General features: G+C 32.3%; 4 protein-coding genes across 4 annotated transcripts; 3 read left to right on the top strand and 1 right to left on the bottom strand.

Annotated features, from left to right (window-relative positions):
* The first annotated feature begins 1225 nt into the window (after nucleotides 1-1225).
* On the top strand, nucleotides 1226-7135 carry Pex23 (peroxin 23). Its single transcript, XM_065502929.1, has 9 exons — nucleotides 1226-2080; nucleotides 2146-2574; nucleotides 2630-3257; nucleotides 3380-4163; nucleotides 4240-4386; nucleotides 5202-5315; nucleotides 5382-6349; nucleotides 6409-6731; nucleotides 6796-7135. Exons 1-9 carry the CDS (start codon nucleotides 1427-1429, stop codon nucleotides 6832-6834), a joined length of 4086 nt encoding a protein of 1361 aa, XP_065359001.1. The 5' UTR covers nucleotides 1226-1426; the 3' UTR covers nucleotides 6835-7135.
* Nucleotides 7136-7683: 548 nt separating this feature from the next.
* Nucleotides 7684-8891, top strand: PDCD-5 (programmed cell death 5). The gene is made up of 3 exons (XM_065503271.1): nucleotides 7684-7820; nucleotides 8453-8579; nucleotides 8653-8891. The coding sequence occupies exons 1-3, from the start codon at nucleotides 7761-7763 to the stop codon at nucleotides 8874-8876; spliced, it is 411 nt and encodes a 136-aa protein (XP_065359343.1). The 5' UTR covers nucleotides 7684-7760; the 3' UTR covers nucleotides 8877-8891.
* A 40-nt stretch (nucleotides 8892-8931) lies between these two features.
* Nucleotides 8932-10932, bottom strand: Tmx3 (Thioredoxin-related transmembrane protein 3). The gene is made up of 3 exons (XM_065503270.1): nucleotides 10645-10932; nucleotides 9703-10586; nucleotides 8932-9640 (listed from the first exon to the last, which is right to left on the bottom strand). Exons 1-3 carry the CDS (start codon nucleotides 10676-10678, stop codon nucleotides 9254-9256), a joined length of 1305 nt encoding a protein of 434 aa, XP_065359342.1. The 5' UTR covers nucleotides 10679-10932; the 3' UTR covers nucleotides 8932-9253.
* Nucleotides 10933-12056: 1124 nt separating this feature from the next.
* l(3)72Dn (UTP4 small subunit processome component l(3)72Dn) lies at nucleotides 12057-23163 on the top strand. The gene is made up of 4 exons (XM_065503620.1): nucleotides 12057-12284; nucleotides 12350-13232; nucleotides 19429-20442; nucleotides 22984-23163. The coding sequence occupies exons 1-4, from the start codon at nucleotides 12151-12153 to the stop codon at nucleotides 23101-23103; spliced, it is 2151 nt and encodes a 716-aa protein (XP_065359692.1). The 5' UTR covers nucleotides 12057-12150; the 3' UTR covers nucleotides 23104-23163.
* Nucleotides 23164-23388: the final 225 nt, after the last annotated feature.

Below are 23388 nucleotides of genomic sequence, written 5' to 3'. Positions count from 1 at the left end.
AATTAAAAAAAAAAATTTTTGTTTTTTCAATTTTTTTTTTTTTTGGTTAAAAAAAATTCGGGTTAAAAAATATTTTTTACGATTTTGACCCATTGTAAGGTCTTTAAAATATCTATCATTAGATATCCATATTGTCTATATTAATGTCTTAGTAATCCAGAAAAAGGAAACTTCTCGAAAGCATGTCTGACAGAATTATTGAAGATTTGGATCCCGAAGATATCTGAGATCTTCAGAAAATTGATTTCAACAGTCAGAAAGACAGACAGTCAGACAGAGCAAAAAAAAAATAGTGCGATCACACAATCTCCCATGAGGTATTGATGAGTTCTAAGTATGTGAATAAAAAAACGGTACTTTGATAAACATGACGTATCCTATTAACAACAACTATATGTACTACATGTAGGACGTTCGGCATATTTGGGTTAAATACAATTTGACCCAAATTCTTGAGCAGCCTCAAATTCTGTATGATTCATTTAAATGCTTCATGAATTTAGATTCTAAATTTTATAATTCTAAATTTTAGAAATTACTAAAACATCAACGTTGATTATTCATTTTATTAAAAAGAAGTAAGAGAGCTATATTAAGGCTGTGCCGAATCTTATATACCCTTCACCAAATTATATTTTAAAATAAAAATTTTAAATATTTTTAAATAAACAAAATTTAAAACATTTTTTTTAAATTTTTTTAAAAAAAAATTTCCATATAGTTTTTTAATATTTTTTGACATAAATTTTTTCACTGATAAATTCAAAAAAATTTATAACAAAAATTTTTTTTTACTTAAAAAAAATTTGGGTTAAAATAGATTTAGATTTATTGAAACTTCAGTTATTCAGTTATTTTCTTAAAGCTAATTTAAAAAAAAAAAAAACTTAGAACTATATGTATGAGTCTAATCAGGAATAGGAAATAGCATCCCGCCGAATTAAGAAAAAAGTTACTTGACATTAAAAATTCTAGATTAGAATATATCGTGCATACATTTTACCTCTCATCTGGCAACCTTAATTTATAACAATATATAACAGTTATAAATTTGCAAAAAAAAATATATAGCAACAACAACAAACAGCTGCTATCACCTGTTTACATTAAACACAAAAACAATTGGCAACACTAGTTTTATCAGACAAGGATTTTCTTGTCTTATAGATTTTTTTCTTGTCTACTCGTTGCTTAATATCCTTGTTGTGAAAATTTGGAAAAAAAACTATATTAAGTACCACAAAAACCATAATCAAAATGAAGAAAAATTAAAATCAGTATGAGCTATACTTTGGGAAAACAAAAATAATTAAGAATTGTTTATGGTGAAAACAAAGAAAACAATTTTTGTTTATAAAATCAAGTGACTCAGTGATACCCTTAAGACTCTATTGCTTTTGTCAGCTGGGTGGTTGGGGGTTGAATAATGCCAAGCAGTTTATTGTTTGCCACCAGTAGTGAGGGTAGAGTTTATACTCTGTCCACAAGTTCGGCAGCATGGCGAGAATTTCCCTACACCGGTTTGGAATTCAAGAAAATTTCTGCCGTTTCTAATTTCATGTGGGCCATTGGTGGTGACCGTCAGGTGTATGTACATGTCCATGGTCTCGATGTGCCAATACGGGTTAAAGAAGAGGCATATGAAAATGAAAGATGGCTGCCAATAGAGGGTTTTTCCAAAAAGTTATTACCCACTGATCGTTACAAGTTTTCGTCGGCTGATGGCCAGCAGGATAGAACAATTGAAAAGATTCGTCTACCTTCGATGGCCTGGCAATGGGATGGTGACTGGCATTTGGATTTAGATTTGGAGGGACAACCTTTGCCAGAAGATGGTTGGATGTATGCCTTGGACTTTCCAGCCACATATTCTGTGAAAAAGTCTTGGAATTCCTATGTGAGACGTCGGAAGTGGGTGAGATTTCGCCGTTACAGTGCATTGAATTGTTGGTGTGCTGTGGCTCCCCTGCACAAGGACCCCACACAAGAGCCATTTATAGATGTGGCCGTGGGTGGATCTAGTGTGCCAAATGCCCCAACAGGTACCCAAGTGGTTTGGGCCATAACAGCGCATGGCAGGGTAAGTAAGCCCTTAACTGAATATAGTCCCTCGATATGCTAAAATATTTTCAATATGTTTTGTAGGCTATGTTCAGAGGAGGGGTATCAATTAACGCACCCGAAGGCTTACGTTGGACCACCATTTCAACTCCAGTAGGCAGTGAATTATCTCAGTTAAGTGTTGGACCCACAGGTTTGGTTTGGGCAGTACTTTTCAATGGTCGTGTTATTGTACGTTCGGGAGTAACTCGCGAAAATTTATCTGGCAGTTCCTGGTTAGATGTAAAACCTCCCATTCATTCTAATGGCACTGATTCAACAAATAATTTGAAAATTATACAAGTATCGGTGGGTATAAATGCGGTTTGGTGTGTTTGCAATGATTGCAGCGTCTGGTTTAGACGTGGCATTAATGGTGAGGCATCAGGTGTAAGTGAAGATGCGGCCATTGGTAGTGGTTGGGTGGAAATGATTGGCAACATATCAATGGTTTCGGTGGCAGCTAATGATCAGGTATATACTTTATTTTAAATAAATTTAAACAATGTTAACCCTTGCTTTTCTTTAGGTTTTTGCTATTGGTTCAGCGGATCGTGCCCTCTACTATAGATCTGGTGTAACCTCCTCTGATCCCACAGGCAAAAAGTGGCGGCAAATACAATTGCCCATGCAAATAAGTCGTACCTCTAGTTCCATGTCTATAGTTTCACGTAAAAGTGGCAGTTCCTCTACCCCAGGCTCAAAACACCAAAGTTTTTCAAATCTCTATAGCAAGGATAAGGAAAAGGGAGTTGTAGAGACTTGTGCTCCCATAGAGAATGTAGTAGCACCGAGTGGTGGTAGCAGCTCAAGTAACGGTGGCCATCCGCCACGTTTTAAATCGGAGCTATTCCGTTATTACTCAGATTCACCACCCAATGTAGGCAGCTTAAATTTAAATGAACGCCATAAAAAACGTACAACTATTTTGAGAGAAGGCACTCACGCCTCTAGTGCCCCAGCCACAGAAGTAGCTGAGGTAACCGGTAAATCATATGAGGCTCAGTTAAAAAATCCTAGAGCTTGGTCGCCAGTACGCAGTGTAGGTTCAATGGTAGGCACTGAAGCTCATCCAGAAAGCGATTCAGCAGTATTCGAGTCGGATTATATACATCATGGCTCAGATGCTTTCTTGGGAGAAGATGATGATCATGCTGGTAAATATTTGTATATCCATTTTATTCCAAACAATTTGTTTAAAGTAAACTTTGATGAAGGATTTATATGATTCGGCACACTAACTTATTTTTAATTAATAATTTGCTTATTTTTATCAAAGGATCCCAATTTTGGACAGAATGTGAGGTTATGTGGTCTTATATAGCAGCTGGAGCGGTAACCGTGGATCCCGCCCATATACCCAACTGGTTTAACGAACAACTATCGCCGGATAGTCGACTAGATATTGATGCCAATTGGCGCAAGGATATTTTAGAGAAGCTACAAAAACGTCAAGAGAAAATCAATAAGGTACCAAATCTTTCCAAATACGAAAAGGCAGTAGAACTTTCCTCCTGGATCAAATCGGCCGAGGCCCGCTATCAACGACCAAATAGTTTAGATTTTGAAGATTGTCTCATAGAGCTAGAGTGGGTTAGTGGCAATTCAGCTTCCACACCCACCACACAAAATCCCACAACCCAAAAAGATTCAGATTCTGGTACATTCACTGTACTACACCCCGATGGTGTTACCACCAAAATACAATTCTCTCTATCGGCCATAACATGTGTCCAATGTTGCAGTGAACCAGCTTCACCACGTCTTGCCATACATGCCCCCCATTTGCCATCAAATTGCTCACCAGTACGCCTGCTGTTTGGCAGCGATGCCGAAATGGAAGATTGGCTATCACATCTTACCTCCGTTTGCTGTCAAATTAATGAGGTTATGGGCAGGCCAGCAAATAATTCCATATGGACTACTACAGATTTGGGCGATGTCTTCGTTTATGATCCCTGTAATATGAAATCACAACAATTGGATACGGTGGGAAATTGCTATAAACAAGAAATGGATGTTAGTACAATGGAAACACCCTACTATAATACTCTGTATAATGGGTAAGAAGTGAAAGAAAAAGGGAATATATTTAATTTTATTAAGAATTCAAATATGTATGTAATTTTATGTTTTTAGAATGCCTCGCGGTTCGGAATTGGAAATCTCTGGTTGTGTTTACGATGATGCCGACCAAATACGTTTCGATTTGCAATGTCATCCCACTATCAAAATGGTTGTTAAAGTGGAGAAATTTCGTGTCATTGCAATGCATATTAATCCAAGGTAATAAATTGATTGGCAATTTTAATAAACAATTTATATAAAAACTGATTTAGTGAAAGTTATCGATAACTGTTTTTATTGAAAATTATTATCGATAACTGTTTTTAGTGAAAATTTTTATCGATAACAGTTTTTAGTGAAAATGGTTATCGATAACTGTTTTTAGTGAAAATTGTTATCGATAACAGTTTTTAGTGAAAATTTGTATCGATAACTGTTTTTAGTAAAAATTTTTATCGATAACTGTTTTTAGTAAAACTTGTTATCGAAAACTGTTTTTAGTGAAAATTTTTATCGATAACAGTTTAGATAAAATTGTTATCGATAACTGTTTTTAGTGAAATTTTTTATCGATAACACTTTAGTGAAAATTTTTATCGATAACAGTTTTTTAGTGAATATTTTTATCGATAACAGTTTTTAGTGATCATTTTTATCGATAACTGTTTTTAGTGAAAATTTTTATCGATAACTGATTTTAGTGAAAATTTTTATCGATAACAGTTTTTAGTGAAAATTTGTATCGATAATTGTTTTTAGTGAAAATTGTTATCGATAACTGTTTTAGTGAAAATGGTTATCGATAAATGTTTTTAGTTAAAATTGTTATAGATATCACTTTAGTGAAAATTGTTATCGATAACTGTTTTTAATGAAAATTTTTATCGATAACACTTTTTAGTTAAAATATTTATTTCTAACACTTGATAATTGTTATCGATAGCATTTTTGGTGAAACTTGTTATTGATAACTGTTTTTAGAGAAAATTTTTAGCGATAGATTGATATGTCAATTTCCCATATAAATTTTTTAGATTTAATGAAAAAACCATCGTTCTTAATACCATGGAAAATTCTGAATGGCAAGACGAGACCCGCTACGATAAAATGGTATTTGCTCCTGGTGAAAGATTTAACCTGAAAATAAAGTATGTATCAAATCTAAAACCAAACTAAAAAAATGTCTTTAAAAAAAATATTTCTTTAATTTGTAGAGCTCTGGAAAACCATTACACCATCTTTGTAAATAATGTATATTTTGTAGACTATAAATATCGAGTAGATCCAGACTCCGTTACTTGCCTTTATGTCAGTGGCCGTGTTAAACTATTTAATGTAGTCTATCGTTGTCCTTCGGTGATTGTTAATTTACAGCAAATGTATTGGCGTCAAATTGGCGGCCACATTAAGAAAGTGTTCACTTGTTCTGCGGGTATTGTTTGGGGCATGACCTGCGACAATACGGCCTGGGTCTACAACAATGGTTGGGGTGGTAATTTTCTTAAAGGTTTGGAAGGTAGTACGGGTAAAATTAACAATATGGTTGATACCCACAATTATTATGTGTATGAAAATCAAAGATGGAATCCCATTAGTGGTTTTACTACAAAAAGTCTGCCTACTGATCGTTTCATGTGGAGTGATGCTACTGGGCGCCAGAAACGTAGCAAAGAACATACCAAACTCTTGTCCTCACACTATGAATGGATCTCGGATTGGGTTATTGACTATAATATACCCAATGGTTGTGATAAGGAGGGCTGGCAATATGCTATTGATTTTCCCACTTCGTATCATGCTCAAAAACGTATAACCGACTGTGTGCGTCGGCGAAGATGGATGAAGAAATGCCGTCTGGTTACTAGTGGCCCTTGGCAGGAATTAAGTCATTCTAAAATACTCGATGCAGCTTTACAAGTTTTACAGCAAACGAATAATAATGATAGCGCTTATGAGGAAACAGAAGAAATACCCATCAGTGCTTGGGCTATAGCTTCGAATGGTGATGTGCTCATAAGGCATGGTGTAACTTCGCTTAATCCCAAGGGAGATAATTGGGAACATATTGCCAGTGAACAGCCGCTAATAGGCATTGGAGTAACGCCCGCTGGACAGGTGTGGGTGGTGGGTAAAAATGGTACAATATTTTATCGTTATGGCATAACACAACAAAATCCATTAGGTAGGAACATTTTACAACTTTAGACAGAATCCTATTTAAAATTTTATTACTAAATATAGGAGATGCCTGGCAAACTGTTGAGGCTCCTACAGGTGTTAAATTCAAATCTATCTCCGTGGGCCAGGCTGGCATTTGGGCTTTGGACTGCAGTAATCGCTTGGCAGTGCGCAAAGAAATAACAAAAACCTTTCCCGAAGGATCTCATTGGCAATTTTTAACAAATATGCCAAATATAGCACCTCACACCGATACTCATATTGGTTTCAAATCTGTCTCGGTGGGCTCTGAAGTCTGGGCAGTGGCTATGAATGGAGTGGTATGCAAACGTTGTGGTATCAGCAAAGATAATCCAGCTGGTTCCGGCTGGAATATGGGAATTCCTGTAAGTATTTCATTTGTTTGTTTTGTATTTTAAAAGAAATAATAGTTTAATTTTTTTATTACAGGGTCAATGGCAGCATTTAAGTGTAGCTAGTTTTTCTTAAGGCCAAAGTATTTTTTTATTTTATTCAAAATTTTTTAGAAACATTTCCAGGCAGTTTTCTGTTAAGTTGTTTATTTATTTTTATATTTATTTTTTAATTTTTACATATATTTATTACATATTTACATCTATTTAGACTGCTTTAGCTTTCTAAGATCTTTCAGTTCTTATTATAGAATTATTTATTTGTATTTGCCATTATTATATGTAGTTATCATTCCATATTTGCTTCTATTTCATTAAAATATACATAAAAAGATCTATATTTATTAAACCAAATGAAAAATGTTACTCAAACAAAATTTAAGTTGTTTCAATGGGGTTTAATTTAAACGATAAGAAAATAACAGCAAACGGGTTAAAATTAAAAAAAATTATTTCAAAATTAATAGATTTGCAATGCATACTTCGAGGTAGTCGTCGTTTTTTCTTATATCTCAGCCATTTGTGGGCCGATTTGCTTGATTTTAAATAGCAACCGAGCCGGAAGTTCTTTTTTTCTGGATTCCAATTGGTCACAATCAGGAAAAATATATGGAATCCTAGAAGTCCGCGGACAGTTATGGGAACGCAAATCAAAAATGTGTAAATTACAAAACTATATAGTATATGGCAGGGTATAAAAAATTATCTTTTAGAATTTAATTAAATTCAATTTTTTAACGGTTGCAAAGTCAGTGAGAAATTCCTATAAGAGTATAACACTTTTTATTATTCCTATTTTTATCCATTTCGAGACACTTCAACTGTGGATATGGCAACACTGGGTACTTGACAACTGTCAAGCTATCAATTCCCCGTGAATGTTTTTAGTTATAACAGAATTCACTGCGGCACAGCAGGAATTTTATAATTATATTTTTGCAAAAATAAGTTTTGCCAGTTTTTTTTATTCAAAATAAATATATAAAAAATAACCGTTTGAAAATGGGTGATGATTTGGATGCAATTCGTGCAGAACGCATGGCCCAAATGCAGTCACAATATGTAAGTATTCCAAAGAGTCAACGACCGGTCAATATTTTCTGCGGCATTTACTGGTACATTGTAGTCTATTATGAGACACATGTTATGGAAAATTATTGGGAGGGCAGAGGGAATGCTTACTTTCATGACTATATATGGTTAAAATGTGGGAGAAAATGGAAAAGTTTTGAAAATTTGATAATATATGAAAGTGTTTGGAAAAATCTATAATATATGAGTCATAGAAGTTTGTGGGCATCTTAAGGATAAGGGGGGTAAAATGTGTAGAAAATTTGGAGTAAGGATGCATTTCCAAATTCATTAAATTTAAATATCACAATTGCAGTTCGGTGTATATAGTTAGGTTTGATGGATAGTTACTTCATGCCTTCACATTGCAAACTGTTCCAATTTATCATTCGGAACAATCCGACAAAATGTCAAACGGATCAGCGGAATGTAAATAGTCATAAACACTTAAGCAAGCATAGAAGAAAGATTCAGCATTAGAGTTTCAAAATTAAGCTTATTAAAAATGTATGCATATTTATAGTTATTAAAAACTGAAAGACAATATCGGAAATGTCGTGTCTTAACATTATACATTAACAACAATGTGTTTTATTCAAAACTTTTAATATTCTTTCTCAAAGGGTGGCGGCGGCGGTGGTGGCAATGCAGCTGAGAAACAAAAAGCTCAAGAGGAACAAATGCGCCAGCAAGAAGAAATGAAACACTCCATATTATCTCAGGTATTGGACCAACAAGCTAGAGCTAGATGTAAGTGCAAAACCAAACAAACTTCCCAAATTCATTATAAAATTTAGCATTAAAAATTAATTATTTTTTGCAGTAAATACTTTAAAAATAAGCAAACCCGATAAAGCTGCCATGTTCGAAAACATGGTCATACGAATGGCACAAACGGGCCAGCTCAGAGGTAAACTCGATGATGCCCAATTTGTCAGTATATTGGAGAGTATTAATGCTCAAATGCCACAAAGTAAAAGTACTGTTAAATACGATAGACGCCGTGCTGCCATCGATTCAGACGATGATGATGACTATGGTTGCTGATCAAGTTCTATCAATCCATCCTTCTACTCTACAAGGAAAATAATTTAGCTTCGTATTTCGTTTCTATCATTAAGAATGTTAAAATGTTCTTTTTTTAGTTATTTAATTCTCTCTTTTGCAAAACATTATTTTTATTATCTTATTAACTAACAAAAAAAGAAATACAGAAAACGAGATTTTTTTTGGGAAACTCAAGCGCTGAAAAAAAATTTAGATTTTTCTTTTTACCGCAGAGATTTTTAAAAACGAATGTTATATAAGAACATAAATTTGACTAGAAATTTGGCATTTACAAACATGTTATCATCAATTTTAACTACTTTTACTAACAGGTCAGCTAATGTAGCTCTTGTTGATCTATGTTTGGTATTAAGTAATTATTCTTTCTTTTCATGATCATCTTCATCGTCCTCAGCTACCATACAATCACCACAGAATATGGAGTATAGAATTAATGTGAGAAATCCTAAAGGTAAACCAAATATGACAGTTGTCAACACAGGATTACCGCGCCACATTTCGATAAGAGCCTTTTTGCCTTCGAATAAAGCACGATTAAGGCGCACAAAATAAGTGTCACCACCCAAGGCGAGGGCGCTTTCATTGTGTATGGACTCCAGGAATATGTGCAAAGCCTGGGGAGTCATTTGCAAAGGATCGTCATCGGGAAGATAGTGCTGCTGTGTAGTGGAGTTAATAACAATCAAATGGGGAGTAGGCAGCTCATCCATGATGATTGAATGTGTTATGCTGGGATCACCAATCTGTAAAAGTAGATAAAATTAGCAAGAAATAAAAAGAAAAAAGTTAGGTTCTTTAAGCTTACCCAGCCAAATTGAAATTTATCATGATAACGTTCGCGATGTTTGCGTATAACATTTTCCACCATATCGCGGAACTCCAGTTCATGGGTCGCCACCTGACTAAGTTTATCTTCTGACACCACAGCCACCACTAAATATTTATTAGTTTTCAGTAGTTGATTTATGTTAAATCTTGTTATTTTGGGGAAGGCTATAAAACGTTCTTCATTCACCCACTGGTGTATGGTTTCATTGACCGTTATGGGGTCCATTTCATGGGCTACATGGGCATGTGGATAGAAATGATGTTGCTCCTCCTTGTAGACTATAACCGCCGGTAGTTTCTCAAATTCGAAATGTTGAGCCGCCACATCTTCAGAGGTGGCATAAAAGAAACCATGCTCTTGGTAATTTTCGGCTGCTGCATAAAATGTGTCCCACACAACTCCTTCCTGGGAGCCCACAAACATAAAGAATATGGTATGAGAGCCTTTAAGCATATCTACACTTTCTGTGCGTGTAACTAGTTGCACTGGTGGACCACTCATTCTTAGGGCATAATCCACTAATTCATCTTTGCTGCGATCCCCACTATAAGTGTATTCCATGTTGCCTTTGATAAACATTATAGTGGGATAGGAACGTACTTTAAATTCTCTGCCAGATGCTGGATATTTTGTACAATCCAAACGTCCCACCCTTACATTGGTGGCATGTAAGGCCTGAGCCACTAAAGCGAACACTGGTTCGGTACGTTTGCAGTAGCCGCACCAGGGAGCATAGAACATCACTAACCATTGGCCTTCATGGCGCACATCAATAAAACGATCGGAGAGCTCAAAAACTCTAGATGCAGCAGCATCACCCCATGATAAAAAGGAGGGTGTGGCAAAAAGCAGCAAGATTACTAGAAATATTCAAACATTTTAGTTAATATTAATCACTCACTTTTAGTTTCAACTTACATTTAGCAAATTTTTGAAAACTTGAATAATCCATTTTTTGTCTTCTTTATTTTAAGAAATTTGTTGCTGTCGTGAAAAAATAGTGTTCTGCAAATGCTGTTGATTTTATGTCATTAAAGTCTGCTCATGATCCAAGTATTTGTCTGTGCCTTATTAATAATTCAATTTCGTAACAGGATTGGATTCCTTAATAAATTCTATTAATTGAATTAGCGTTATTTGATATTATTTTTGTGAAAAAATGTATATTTTCTTTGCTTCTTTGTTGTATGCACTGCATAAATTTTATGAATGAATTGTTCAAAAAAAAAAAAAATAACAAAAATTGGGGTAGAAAACGGTGTTGGTAATTTAGAGATTTTTTCCGGTTTAATATGGCGTTTATGAAATCCGATTAGCGGAGACACAATTGTTTGTTTGGTATTAACGAGAAAGGAAAAAGGATAATTTTAGTTAAGTTCTATATAAAAGATACATAAATAAACGACATTAAGCTGGATGTTTTCTTTGTGGATTTGTAAATAATTTGTTCACTTTATGTTGAAGTATAATAAAGGAATATAAATTTTAGAAACTGTCAAATACTGGTACAATGAACTTAAGTCAATATTTTTCTGTGGTCCTATTGATTGAACTTAAATTGTTCATATAAAGTACTATCTTTATAACGAACATCAGATATAGCCTATTTTTGGAACTAATTTCCATACAACTAAAATCATAAATATCCCCCTTTAAAAGGTCTTGAATAGGGTTGACATTCGAATAATCAAGGAAAAAAATATTTTTTTTTTCGATTTAATAAAAATTTTCAATTTAAAATAAAAAATTTAACATATTGGTAACTGAATAATCTTTCATCTTGTATATAAGACATATTTTTAAAAAAAGATGTTGCTAAAAATTTACGAATAGTGTTCATTTTCATTAAAACTATAAAATTCAATTGAAAGAAACGTAATTTAAACCATCAAACACATTGTATTTGAAGTAAATTCTGCGGTACATATATTATAAATTATGAGCTATAAAGAGAGGAACAAATTAATATAATTAAAATTACCATCATTCTTTAAATTAGCGGAGTTCAGTATTAAGTGCGAATGGTATTGCATCATTGCAAATGCAAAATTGTAAATATTTTTGTGTGTATTTTGTTATTGGATTACGGTAAAATTTTGCATTTGCAATGATGCTGGACCATTCGCACTTAACAGTGAATACCGCTATTGTGTGCAAACAATTGCATTTCGATATGCAAATGTTAGAAAATAAAAAAAGTTCTTCGCCTTTAATGGTTAATAAAGGTGCTGCCACATTGTTAAACCAACATATACAAAAGCTATATGCTGCGAAATTATAAAAAAATGGTTTGTTTTGGTTCGTATTCTCTTTTAAACGTTATTCTTTTACCCATCAACACGTGTGTAGTAAATTTTCGCTGAATTTTTATTTTAAATTAATAAAAACAATAATTGATTTTGTTGATATTCGTGTAAAAATATAATGAAAATGAAACAATCCGAAGAGGCACCTAGTGGTCGTACTCAAATACATAATGTGCGTTTTTATAATTTAACACCACGTTCCATACAAACCATGGCCTATAATAAGATTTGGAAAAAATTGGCTTTATCCAGGTAAGTTTAAATGCAAACTGGTTTTTAATAAAAAAAATTTAATTTAAATTTATTTTTTGATGCAGAAATGATGGTTCCATTGAAATTTGGGATATGGGAAATGCTCCCTGCTTGGAACGCACTATAACCAAGACACCGGGCAATTCGGTGGAGGGTTTGGCTTGGTGTGCGGATCGTCTCTTCAGTGCCGGCCTTAGTGGTGAGGTTATTGATTGGAATTTACAGACTTTGAAACCCCGCCACAAACAGCATGTCACAGGCAATGCCATTTGGTGCTTAGATGTCAATCGCACGGGTAACGAAATTGCCATAGGCACTGAGGAGGGTTACATCAATATCTTCAATATCTCAAACAATCAATTACAGTACAAGAACCTCTTTGACAAACAAGAAGGTCGTGTTCTTTGCTGTCACTTTGATGCCACCGGAAATTTCCTTGTAACCGGTTCGGTGGGAGCCATACGCATTTGGAATACACGCACCGGCCATGCTATAAACAAAATGAACGTAAGCGCTAAACTGAATAAATCCAATCCCCAAGAAACTATTGTATGGTCTATACAAGTGCTAAGGGATTTCACTATTATATCGGGAGATTCTTGCGGCTTCGTTACAATTTGGGATGGTAAGAGCGCTACACAAATTGAATCGCATCAGGCTCTGAAATCCGATGTACTGGCCGTAGCTGTAGATGAGAAGGAACAGAAATTGTTCTGTGCCGGCATAGAGCCCACTATACGCATTTATGCGAAAACTCAAATTCATCGTGACGACATGGTCTACAATAGATGGATCAAGTTTTTACAACGTCGTGTACATGATCATGATGTTAAGGCTTTGCTGAGCGTAAAGGATCAGATATACTCTGGAGGTGTTGATGGATATTTGGGTGTTTCATCGGCATCTAAGACTCAATCTAAAATTGTTAAATATGGACCGTTTTTAGAGGTAAGTTGGTTTGTTATAATTGTGTATTTATTTAATAATATTCACTAACATTTTGCACTTGTTTAAAAATATATTAATATTTCATATCAAAAACAAAATATCAGGGAAAAGGCAAATATTTTAATTTACATTGAGGGGGGATAAAACGATCAAAACATGCATTTTTCAACCTTTACTATACTGATTTCAATAATATTGCATTACAAAATTTAAAGAATTTTGAAATTTACTTTAGTTGAGATTTTATATTGGTTCAAAATTCATATTTTTTTAAAAGATATGAGCAAAATACATAAAGTATAACTGTTAATAACTTAAGAACTGTTAGTCAAATTTGATAATTTGTTATTTCATGTTAAAGCTAACAAATTGTAGATTTTAATTTTTTCTCTAGAAATCCGTTTCTTATCTAATAAGAAAATAGCCTAAAAAAATTTCTTTGAGCAAAGAATATCTCAAAAAAGACATTTGAATTGCTTTTTCCAAAGATTTTACTTTAATATGAGCCATTGCAGGAATGAGACCATGGAGGGTTCTCGAGAGAATTCAAATTTAGGGATATATTTGAAAAAATTTATTTAAGATTTTGTGTATAATTCTATAAAAACATTTTTATCGTTTTTGATGAAGTACATCTCAAAATTCCTTAATATTCGAATTTTTGTTTTCATAAAAATTAGTTTATACTATTGGAAAAAAACATGCCAAAAATTGGAAATGGGAATTTAAAGATTCCATAAGATAAAGGTTACTTTTGCAAACTCTAATAAATATTTCTTAAGAAGAATGTTTTTATTCAATATAAAAAATATATTACAATAAGGTTATTCACTTTTACGCTTTTACACAACAAAAACATGAACAAAATTCCACAAAAAAAACACAACTTTTTTTGAATTTTTTTTCTTGTGTTTGTTTTTTAAAATGTAAATAAATCAGAGTGTAATTTTCCATTTTTTTGAAATGAATACCCTCAATATTTAGATTTAGTATAATATTTTATAAATTTTTCTAAATTATATCTAAAATATCACCCAATAAGAAAAAATATGAAAATATTAATTTTAATTTTCGTACATAGAGACGATAAACTCTGATTTGTCAGACAAAAATTAATTATTTTATAACAATTAATTTGTGTCTATAAATATAAAAGTCCATCTAACCCAGTTATCTTCCAACGTAAAACTAAAAGTTCGCATGATACTCTTAAAATGAGTTTTAATTTGCCGTCATAAAATAAAACTCATTTGAGGAGTTTTATTTTTTCAGTCAGAAAATAAAACTCTTTATGTAAATTGTTACTTAAAGCTTGCCGCTGGTCAGATCATTTATGACGGCTAAGAGTTTAAGAGTTTCTAAAGAACTTTATGACCATAGATTCTGAAAGAGCATTTCAATACAAATCTATTGGTATATGCTCGTATAGGTCTTCGTTGTCTCTTTACATGGAGAGTTTTTGAGTTTAAATTTTCTGGTCCCTGCAAGAATCGTATGTCTGTTACAACAACAAATACATTGACTAACATATATTTTGTTGTTGCAAGAGTTAGGTTTTTGACAACAGAAATTTCTGTGACATGCCTTAATAAAATTCGATAAGAAATTGAATTCATTCAAATTTAAATTCTATTATTATTTTTAGATGAAACAAATGCATTCAATAATTTTAATTCATGATGAATTCATTAATATTTTGGGAAAAATTAATGCATTCAAAAAATTACAATTCATTGTATGAATGATTCAAAGACTCAATTCAAAATGCAACATTCTTTTACAGCTCTGGTACATGGAAAGAATGTTAGATCAATGTATTAAAACGTTGTTTTAGTATAAAAAAGTTGTTTTAGCATAAAAACTTTGTTTCAATACAAACACGTTTTTTTTTAGTATATTTTAATATAAAAGCGTTGTTTTAGTATAAAAACTTTGTTTTATTATGCAAGTGTTTTTTAGCTTAAAAACGTTGTTTTAGTATAAAAACGTTGTTTTAGTATAAAAACGTTGTTTTAGCTTAAAAAGGTTGTTATAGTATAAAAACGTTGCTGTAGTATAAAAACGTGGTTTTAGTCTAAAAACGTTGTTTTAGTATAAAAACGTTTTTTTAGTATAAAAATGTTTTTTTAGTATAAAAAGTTTTTTTTAGTATAAAAATGTTTTTTTAGTATAAAAACGTTTTTTTAGTATAAAAACGTTTTTATACCCTTCAGCTTCGTGAGAAGGGTATATATAAGTTTGTCATTCCGTTTGTAATTTCTACATTTTTCATTTCCGACCCTATAAAGTATATATATTCTGGATCCTTATAGATAGCGGAGTCGATTAAGCCATGTCCGTCTGTCTGTCTGTCTGTCTGTCTGTCTGTCTGTCTGTCTGTCTGTCTGTCTGTCTGTCTGTCTGTCTGTCTGTCTGTCTGTCTGTCTGTCTGTCTGTCTGTCTGTCTGTCTGTCTGTCTGTCTGTCTGTCTGTCTGTCTGTCTGTCTGTCTGTCTGTCTGTCTGTCTGTCTGTCTGTCTGTCTGTCTGTCTGTCTGTCTGTCTGTCTGTCTGTCTGTCTGTCTGTCTGTCTGTCTGTCTGTCTGTCTGTCTGTCTGTCTGTCTGTCTGTCTGTCTGTCTGTCTGTCTGTCTGTCTGTCTGTCTGTCTGTCTGTCTGTCCGTCTGTCTGTCTGTCTGTTGAAATCAATTTTCTGAAGGCCCCAGATATCTCCGGGATCCAAATCTTCAACAATTCTGTCAGACATACTTTCGAGAATTTTGCTATTTAAAATCGGCAAAATCCGTCCATAAATAACGGAGATATGAGCAAAAATCCGAGACAACCTCTGAAAATTTCATCAAAAAACACAATGTATTGCATGCTTTGACAAAAAAACAACAAAACGTATGCTTGGATGTGCAAGCTTTGTGTATTTTGTTTTTTTTTTGTGTTTTGTTTCTTTTGGCGTTGTTGTTGTTTTTTATACAATTAAACGTATGTTTGGTTGTGTGTTGGTGTTTTTGACAAAAAATCACAAATCGTATGTTTGAATGTGCATGCTTTGCGTATTTTGTTTCTTTTGGCGTTGTTGTTGTTTTTTATACAATTAAACGTATGTTTGGATTAGGGATGCCAAACGGGACTGGGTTTTACAAATCCCGGGATTCGGGATTTTAGAAATGTAAATCCCGGGATCCCGGGATTTTTCGGGACCCCGGGATTTTTCGGGATCCCGGGATTTTTCGGGATTTCGGGATTTTTCGGGACTTCGGGATTTTAATTAAATGTCAAAAACATCAAGTTTAACAATAAAAACTATTTATTTCGTTAATACACTAAGTAGAAATATAACAAAGCAAAAACTAATGGATTGAATTAAAATATATATAAAGTATTGCGGAAACCGGGCTACATTTGTCCCTAGTCCCCATACACGGTCCCCTTCAGAAAATGACTTTAACATTCATAATTGTCTTATAATAATTAATATAGTGATAAAATTGAATAAACAAGTTGTATATGAAAATTAACCATTCTACCAACTCTTGTGAGGACCAGTTCATAATAATATAACCTCTATATCAGAAAATATTTTATTGTCAATAAATAATTTATATATAATGATATTAACATAAATTTCATTCATTCATAAATACTGATGTAAGTCCCCATAGAAGACCAAAACTACATATTGATGGTGGGTATAAAAGATGAATATAACACTCTTACTTGTTTTATATTAGTATTATAAGTATGCTGAAATTTAGCTTTCTAGGTTTCATCCTAAAATATTAAAAAATCTCGTAATTTTCGGGATTTGTTAATCCCGAAAAATCCCGGGTTTGTTTTTCACAAATCCCGGGATTCGGGAAATCCCGATCCCGAAAAATCCCGGGATTTTCGGGATCGGGATTTCGGGATTGGCATCCCTAGTTTGGATGTGTGTTGGTTTCATTGCCTTGCGTATTTTGTTTTTGTTTTTTCTTTTGGTGTTTTGTTTCGTTTGGCGTTGTTGTTGTTTTTTGTGTTCTTGATAAATTTAGGATGCTGTACGCTGAAAGTGGGCAATGTACATACATATATACTAATTATAAAAAATAATAATGCATCCACAACAAAGGTGAAGGGTATATAAGATTCGGCATAGCCGAATATAGCACTCTTACTTGTTTTAGTATAAAAACGTTTTTTAGTATAAAAACGTTTTTTTTAGTATAAAAACGTTGTTTTATTATAAAAACGATGTTTTATTATAAAAGCGCTGTTTTAGTATAAAAACGTTGTTTTAGCTTAAAAACGTTGTTTTAGTATAAAAAAGTTGTTTTAGCATAAAAACTTTGTTTCAATACAAACACGTTTTTTTTTAGTATATTTTAATATAAAAGCGTTGTTTTAGTATAAAAACTTTGTTTTATTATGCAAATGTTTTTTAGCTTAAAAACGTTGTTTTAGTATAAAAACGTTGTTTTAGTATAAAAGCGTTGTTTTAGCTTAAAAAGGTTGTTATAGTATAAAAACGTTGCTGTAGTATAAAAACGTGGTTTTAGTCTAAAAACGTTGTTTTAGTATAAAAACGTTTTTTTAGTATAAAAACGTTTTTTTAGTATAAAAATGTTTTTTTAGTATAAAAACGTTTTTTTAGTATAAAAAAGTTTTTTTAGTATAAAAACGTTTTTTAGTATAAAAACGTTTTTTTTAGTATAAAAACGTTGTTTTAGCTTAAAAACGTTGTTTTAGTATAAAAAAGTTGTTTTATAAAAACGTTGTTATAGTATAAAAACGTTGTTATAGTATAAAAACGTTGTTATAGTATAAAAACGTTGTTTTATTATAAAAACGTTTTTTTAGTATAAAAACGTTTTTTAGTATAAAAACGTTTTTTTAGTATAAAAACGTTTTTTTTAGTATAAAAACGATGCTTTAGTATAAAAGCGTTGTTTTGTATAAAAACGTTTTTTTAGTATAAAAACGATGCTTTAGTATAAAAACGTTGTTTTGTATAAAAACGTTGTTTTAGTATAAAAACGTTGTTTTATTATAAAAACGTTGTTTTAGTATAAAAACGCTGTTTTAATATAAAAACGCTGTTTTAGTATAAAAACGTTTTTTTAGTATAAAAACGTTTTTTTAGTATAAAAACGTTTTTTTAGTATAAAAACGTTTTTTTTTAGTATAAAAACGATGCTTTAGTATAAAAACGTTGTTTTGTATAAAAACGTTGTTTTAGTATAAAAACGTTGTTTTATTATAAAAACGTTGTTTTAGTATAAAAACGCTGTTATAATATAAAAACGCTGTTTTAGTATAAAAACGTTTTTTTAGTATAAAAACGTTGTTTTAGTATAAAAACGTTTTAATATAAAAACGTGTTATGTACTAAAATCGTTATTTTATTATAACGATATTTTAGTATACAAATTTAGTTATAGTATAAAAACATTGTTTAGTAAAAAACTATGTTTTAGTATAAAAATTTTGCTTTAGTATAAAAACGTTTTTAGTATGAAAATGTTTTTAGATTATAAAAACGTTGCTTCAGTATGTTGTTTTAGTATGTATAAAAAATTTTATTTAGCATAAAAACATTTTTGCGTTATAAAAACTTTGTTTTAGGATAAAAATTTTGTTTAGTAAAAATCGATGTTTGAAGAAAAACTCTGATTATGGTTTTTTCTTTTGTTATTAAACCAACAATTTATAATTGAAAACACGAATTGTAGACTCAGTTTCCAATTAAGCCATAATTTTGTTTACTTCAGAATTCATAAACTACTGATATACATATGTCAACTAAAATTAAAGTTTAGTTTGTTTGAGGTGGCCATTTCTCAAAATGTAAAAGGATAAACAATTAATTTGAAAAAAATCATAAAAACCAGCTCACCAAAGGCTGAACTCAGGACAATAGTTTGGAGAAACGGTATTTTAGAATGAATTTAACTTTTATTTTAGTTGGGAACTTCCATAATATTTTTTTGGGGCCATTCTAATGTATAATTTTTTCTAAAAAGTCTTATATTTTTCTCTCCTAAAATTGTATATCTATTACTACCATTTCTTACCCCTGCATTATATCCCCTTTTATAAGTTATTGTTTGTTTTTGTCACATTTCTTAAACCGCCTCACTGCATTAATCCTAACATCATAACATGATCAACTTCCTTCAAACTTCAAAAACAATATCACAAATACTCATCTCTATAAAATTTATCTTAGCAACCTTGTGTCACCGTCGCTCCCCATGAACGTCTGCTACTGTTGCGTTACACCAACTATTTGGAAATCTGGCGTATGGGCTCATCATCATCCCAACAAGAGTTAAACGAAAAATCAAATGCTGAAACTAAAAGCCTTACAATCGACACAGTACCTGAAAAACTACTAGAATTTAAGAGTAAAAATGAGGAGCACATTGTATGTGCTGCCCTCTCACCAAATGGTCGTTGGTTGTGCTATTCGACACAAAAAGAAATACGTCTATTCCAATTCATACCCGGTACCTCGACACAGGCCACACAATTAATACGGGTCAAAGAATTGCCCGAACAATTCGCCCCTGCTTCACATGTCGCCTTCATAGCCGATTCGATGCGTTTGTTAATAGTGAATCGTGAAACTAAACAGATCTTAATCTTTTCCATACTCACGCCCACAGATGATGTATTGAATTTCAGCTCATCGCCTCCTTTGGATTTTGTCGAGTGCATCGATACCAGCAAACACATTAAGGACAGCATTAAATTGTTCTCTGTCTCGCTTTGTGGTTCTTATATAGTGGCGGCCAGTGCTGATCGCACGATTGCTGTATGGTCTGTGTACCAGGGAAAACATTTTAAGCATCTTCTCAATCTGCCTCGTTATTCAGCGGCCACCACTGCTTTGGCCATACATGCGGAACAACCGCGTATTGTGGCCGCCTTCGCCGATGGCAAAATCTTTGAATATGACATGGAAGAAATGTGTTTCACCTGCACCGCTTTAGATTATTTCGTTTCAAATTCGGATAGCTTTTGTATTACCAATATTGCATTAGATGCACGTAATCCTAATATTTTTGTGATGCAAAATGATTCGAAAATGTTTGTGTTGGAAAAGTGTAAGCAACAGGATAAGTTGGAAGACGCCGTTATGGAGAATTCAAATAAAAAATCATTGAAAAAATCTAGAATTGAGAATACGGCCGATATGCAAGTGGATGATTTGAAATTGAAAATGGAAAAGACATTTGAGGTAATTAAATGATATAATTTATATAAAAATATAAGAATCCAGAGGAATCTAAAAGATTTCCCAAAGGTTTCCCATAGAAATCTAAATTTGCTTAGAAATCCTAAAGATCTCCTACAGATTTTCTATAGAAATCTAAATTTCTTAGGAAATCTAAAGATTTCCTATAGAAAGCCTATAGAAATCCAATAGATTTCATATAGAAATCCAATAGATTTCCTATCGAAATCCAATAGATTTCCTATAGAAATCCTATAGATTTCCTATAGAAATCCTACAGATTTCCTATAGAATCCTACTGATTCCTATAGAAATCCTACTAATTCCTATAGAAATCCTACTAATTCCTATAGAAATCCAATAGATTTCCATAGAAATCCAATAGATTTCCATAGAAATCCTACTGATTCCTATAGATTTCCTATGGAAATCCTACAGATTTCCTATAGAAATCCTATAGATTTCCTATAGAAATCCTACTGATTCCTATAGAAATCCTACTGATTCCTATAGAAATCCTACTGATTATAGGAATCCATAGAAATCCTACTCATTCCTATAGATTTCCTATAGAAATCCTACAGATTTCCTATAGAAATCCTATAGATTTCCTATATAAATCCTACTGATTCCTATAGAAATCCTACTGATTCCTATAGAAATCCTACTGATTCCTATAGAAATCCTACTGATTCCTATAGAAATCCTACTGATTCCTATAGAAATCCTACTGATTCCTACAGAAATCCTACTGATTCCTATAGAAATCCTACTGATTCCTATAGAAATCCTACTGATTCCTATAGAAATCCTACAGATTTCCTATAGAAATCCTATAGATTTCCTATAGAAATCCTATAGATGTCCTATAGAAATCCTATAGATTTCCTATAGAAATCCTATAGATTTCCTATAGAAATCCTATAGATTTCCTATAGAAATCCTATAGATTTCCTATAGAAATCCTATAGATTTCCTATAGAAATCCAATAGATTTCCTATAGAAATCCTACTGATTTCTTATAGAAATCCTACTGATTCCTATAGAAATCCTACTGATTTCTTATAGAAATCCAATAGATTTCCTATAGAATTCCTGTAGAAATCCAATAGATTTCCTGTAGAAATCCAATAGATTTCCTGTAGAAATCCAATAGATTTCGTATAGAAATCCAATAGATTTCCTATAAAAATCCAATAGATTTCCTATAAAAATCCAATAGATTTCCTGTAGAAATCCAATAGATTTCCTGTAGAAATCCAATAGATTTCCTGTAGAAATCCAATAGATTTCGTATAGAAATCCAATAGATTTCCTATAAAAATCCAATAGATTTCCTATAAAAATCCAATAGATTTCCTATAGAAATCCTACAGATTTCCTATAGAAATCCTACTGATTTCCTATAGGTTTCTATAGAAATCCTACAGATTTCCTATAGGTTTCTATAGAAATACTACAGATTTCCTATAGAAATCCTACAGATTTCCTATAGAAATCCTACAGATTTCCTATAGAAATCCTATAGATTTCCTATAGAAATCCTATAGATTTCCTATAGAAATCCTATAGAAATCCTAGATGTTTCCTATAGAAATCCTAAAGGTTTCCTATAGAAATCCTAGAGGTTTCCTATAAAAATCCTAGAGGTTTCCTATAGGAATCCTAGGGGTTTCCTATAGAAATCCTAGAGGTTTCCTATAGAAATCCTAGAGGTTTCCTATAGAAATCCTAGATGTTGCCTATAGAAATCCTAGATGTTGCCTATAGAAATCCTAGAGGTTTCCTATAGAAATCCTAGAGGTTTCCTATAGAAATCCTAGAGGTATCCTATAGAAATCCTAGATGTTGCCTATAGAAATCCTAGATGTTGCCTATAGAAATCCTAGATGTTGCCTATAGAAATCCTAGATGTTGCCTATAGAAATCCTAGAGGTATCCTATAGAAATCCTAGAGGTATCCTATAGAAATCCTAGAGGTATCCTATAGAAATCCTAGAGGTATCCTATAGAAATCCTAGATGTTGCCTATAGAAATCCTAGATGTTGCCTATAGAAATCCTAGATGTTGCCTATAGAAATCCTAGAGGTATCCTATAGAAATCCTAGAGGTATCCTATAGAAATCCTAGAGGTATCCTATAGAAATCCTAGAGGTATCCTATAGAAATCCTATAGATTTCCTATAGAAATCCTATAGATTTCCTATAGAAATCCTATAGATTTCCTATAGAAATCCTATAGATTTCCTATAGAAATCCTAGAGGTTTCCTATAGAAATCCTATAGATTTCCTATAGAAATCCTATAGATTTCCTATAGAAATCCTATAGATTTCCTATAGAAATCCTATAGATTTCCTATAGAAATCCTATAGATTTCCTATAGAAATCCTAGAGGTTTCCTATAGAAATCTATAGATTATTCTGGATACTAATTTATTTTATATCTTTAGCTTTCATGCTGCAGATTTCTATTAGCTCTTTGGTAATAGATTTCTATAGGAAATCCCTAGATCTCATGTTTAAATTTATTTTTTTTTTAGCACTTAATAAGTTTGTGCTGGTTAAATGCTGATGAACTGGTGGCGGTCAGTGTGAATCCTGTAACACTATTAGAGAAATTACCAAATCCATTCAAGGAGAAAGTATTTAGATCCATGTAATCGTAATAAATCTTAATAATAAATACACTGTAGTTTTATTAATAAAATTATAAACCTAAATATTTTGTTTTTTAGAAATAAATAATTCTAAGACCAATAAAGAAATTTTATTGTTAATTTTTCTCTTTTTTTTATTTGTATCTAAGCGTTAGGTTAGGATCCATGGGCAGCCGCTTTCAAAACTGATCCCATTGTACGTCCGTTCTCTCCGAGGTAAACCAACCAGATTCTCTGATGAAGGAGTGGATTCGTCTTAGATTCATTCTTGATAGCTCACCCAAAACA

The sequence above is a fragment of the Calliphora vicina genome, chromosome 3 (genome assembly GCF_958450345.1).
Source record: "Calliphora vicina chromosome 3, idCalVici1.1, whole genome shotgun sequence".
Taxonomy (NCBI): Eukaryota; Metazoa; Arthropoda; class Insecta; order Diptera; family Calliphoridae; genus Calliphora; species Calliphora vicina.
The sequence above is the reverse complement of the archived record's forward strand: the minus strand, read 5'-3'. Positions and strand labels throughout refer to the sequence as shown.

What these genes read in the sequence shown, in the direction of transcription:
- Pex23 (XM_065502929.1), top strand. Translation starts at nt 1,427, where the DNA reads ATGCCAAGCAGTTTATTGTTTGCCACCAGTAGTGAGGGTAGAGTTTAT. An exon ending in AGATTTAACCTGAAAATAAA is followed by an intron (nt 5,316 to 5,381) that starts GTATGTATCAAA and finishes TTTAATTTGTAG; the next exon opens with AGCTCTGGAAAACCATTACA. An exon ending in GCTGGAATATGGGAATTCCT is followed by an intron (nt 6,732 to 6,795) that starts GTAAGTATTTCA and finishes TTTTTATTACAG; the next exon opens with GGTCAATGGCAGCATTTAAG.
- PDCD-5 (XM_065503271.1), top strand. Translation starts at nt 7,761, where the DNA reads ATGGGTGATGATTTGGATGCAATTCGTGCAGAACGCATGGCCCAAATG. An exon ending in CCCAAATGCAGTCACAATAT is followed by an intron (nt 7,821 to 8,452) that starts GTAAGTATTCCA and finishes TCTTTCTCAAAG; the next exon opens with GGTGGCGGCGGCGGTGGTGG. An exon ending in CCAACAAGCTAGAGCTAGAT is followed by an intron (nt 8,580 to 8,652) that starts GTAAGTGCAAAA and finishes TATTTTTTGCAG; the next exon opens with TAAATACTTTAAAAATAAGC.
- Tmx3 (XM_065503270.1), bottom strand. Translation starts at nt 10,678, where the DNA reads ATGGATTATTCAAGTTTTCAAAAATTTGCTAAAT. An exon ending in TTTTCAAAAATTTGCTAAAT is followed by an intron (nt 10,587 to 10,644) that starts GTAAGTTGAAAC and finishes GAATATTTCTAG; the next exon opens with TAATCTTGCTGCTTTTTGCC. An exon ending in ATAAATTTCAATTTGGCTGG is followed by an intron (nt 9,641 to 9,702) that starts GTAAGCTTAAAG and finishes CTACTTTTACAG; the next exon opens with ATTGGTGATCCCAGCATAAC.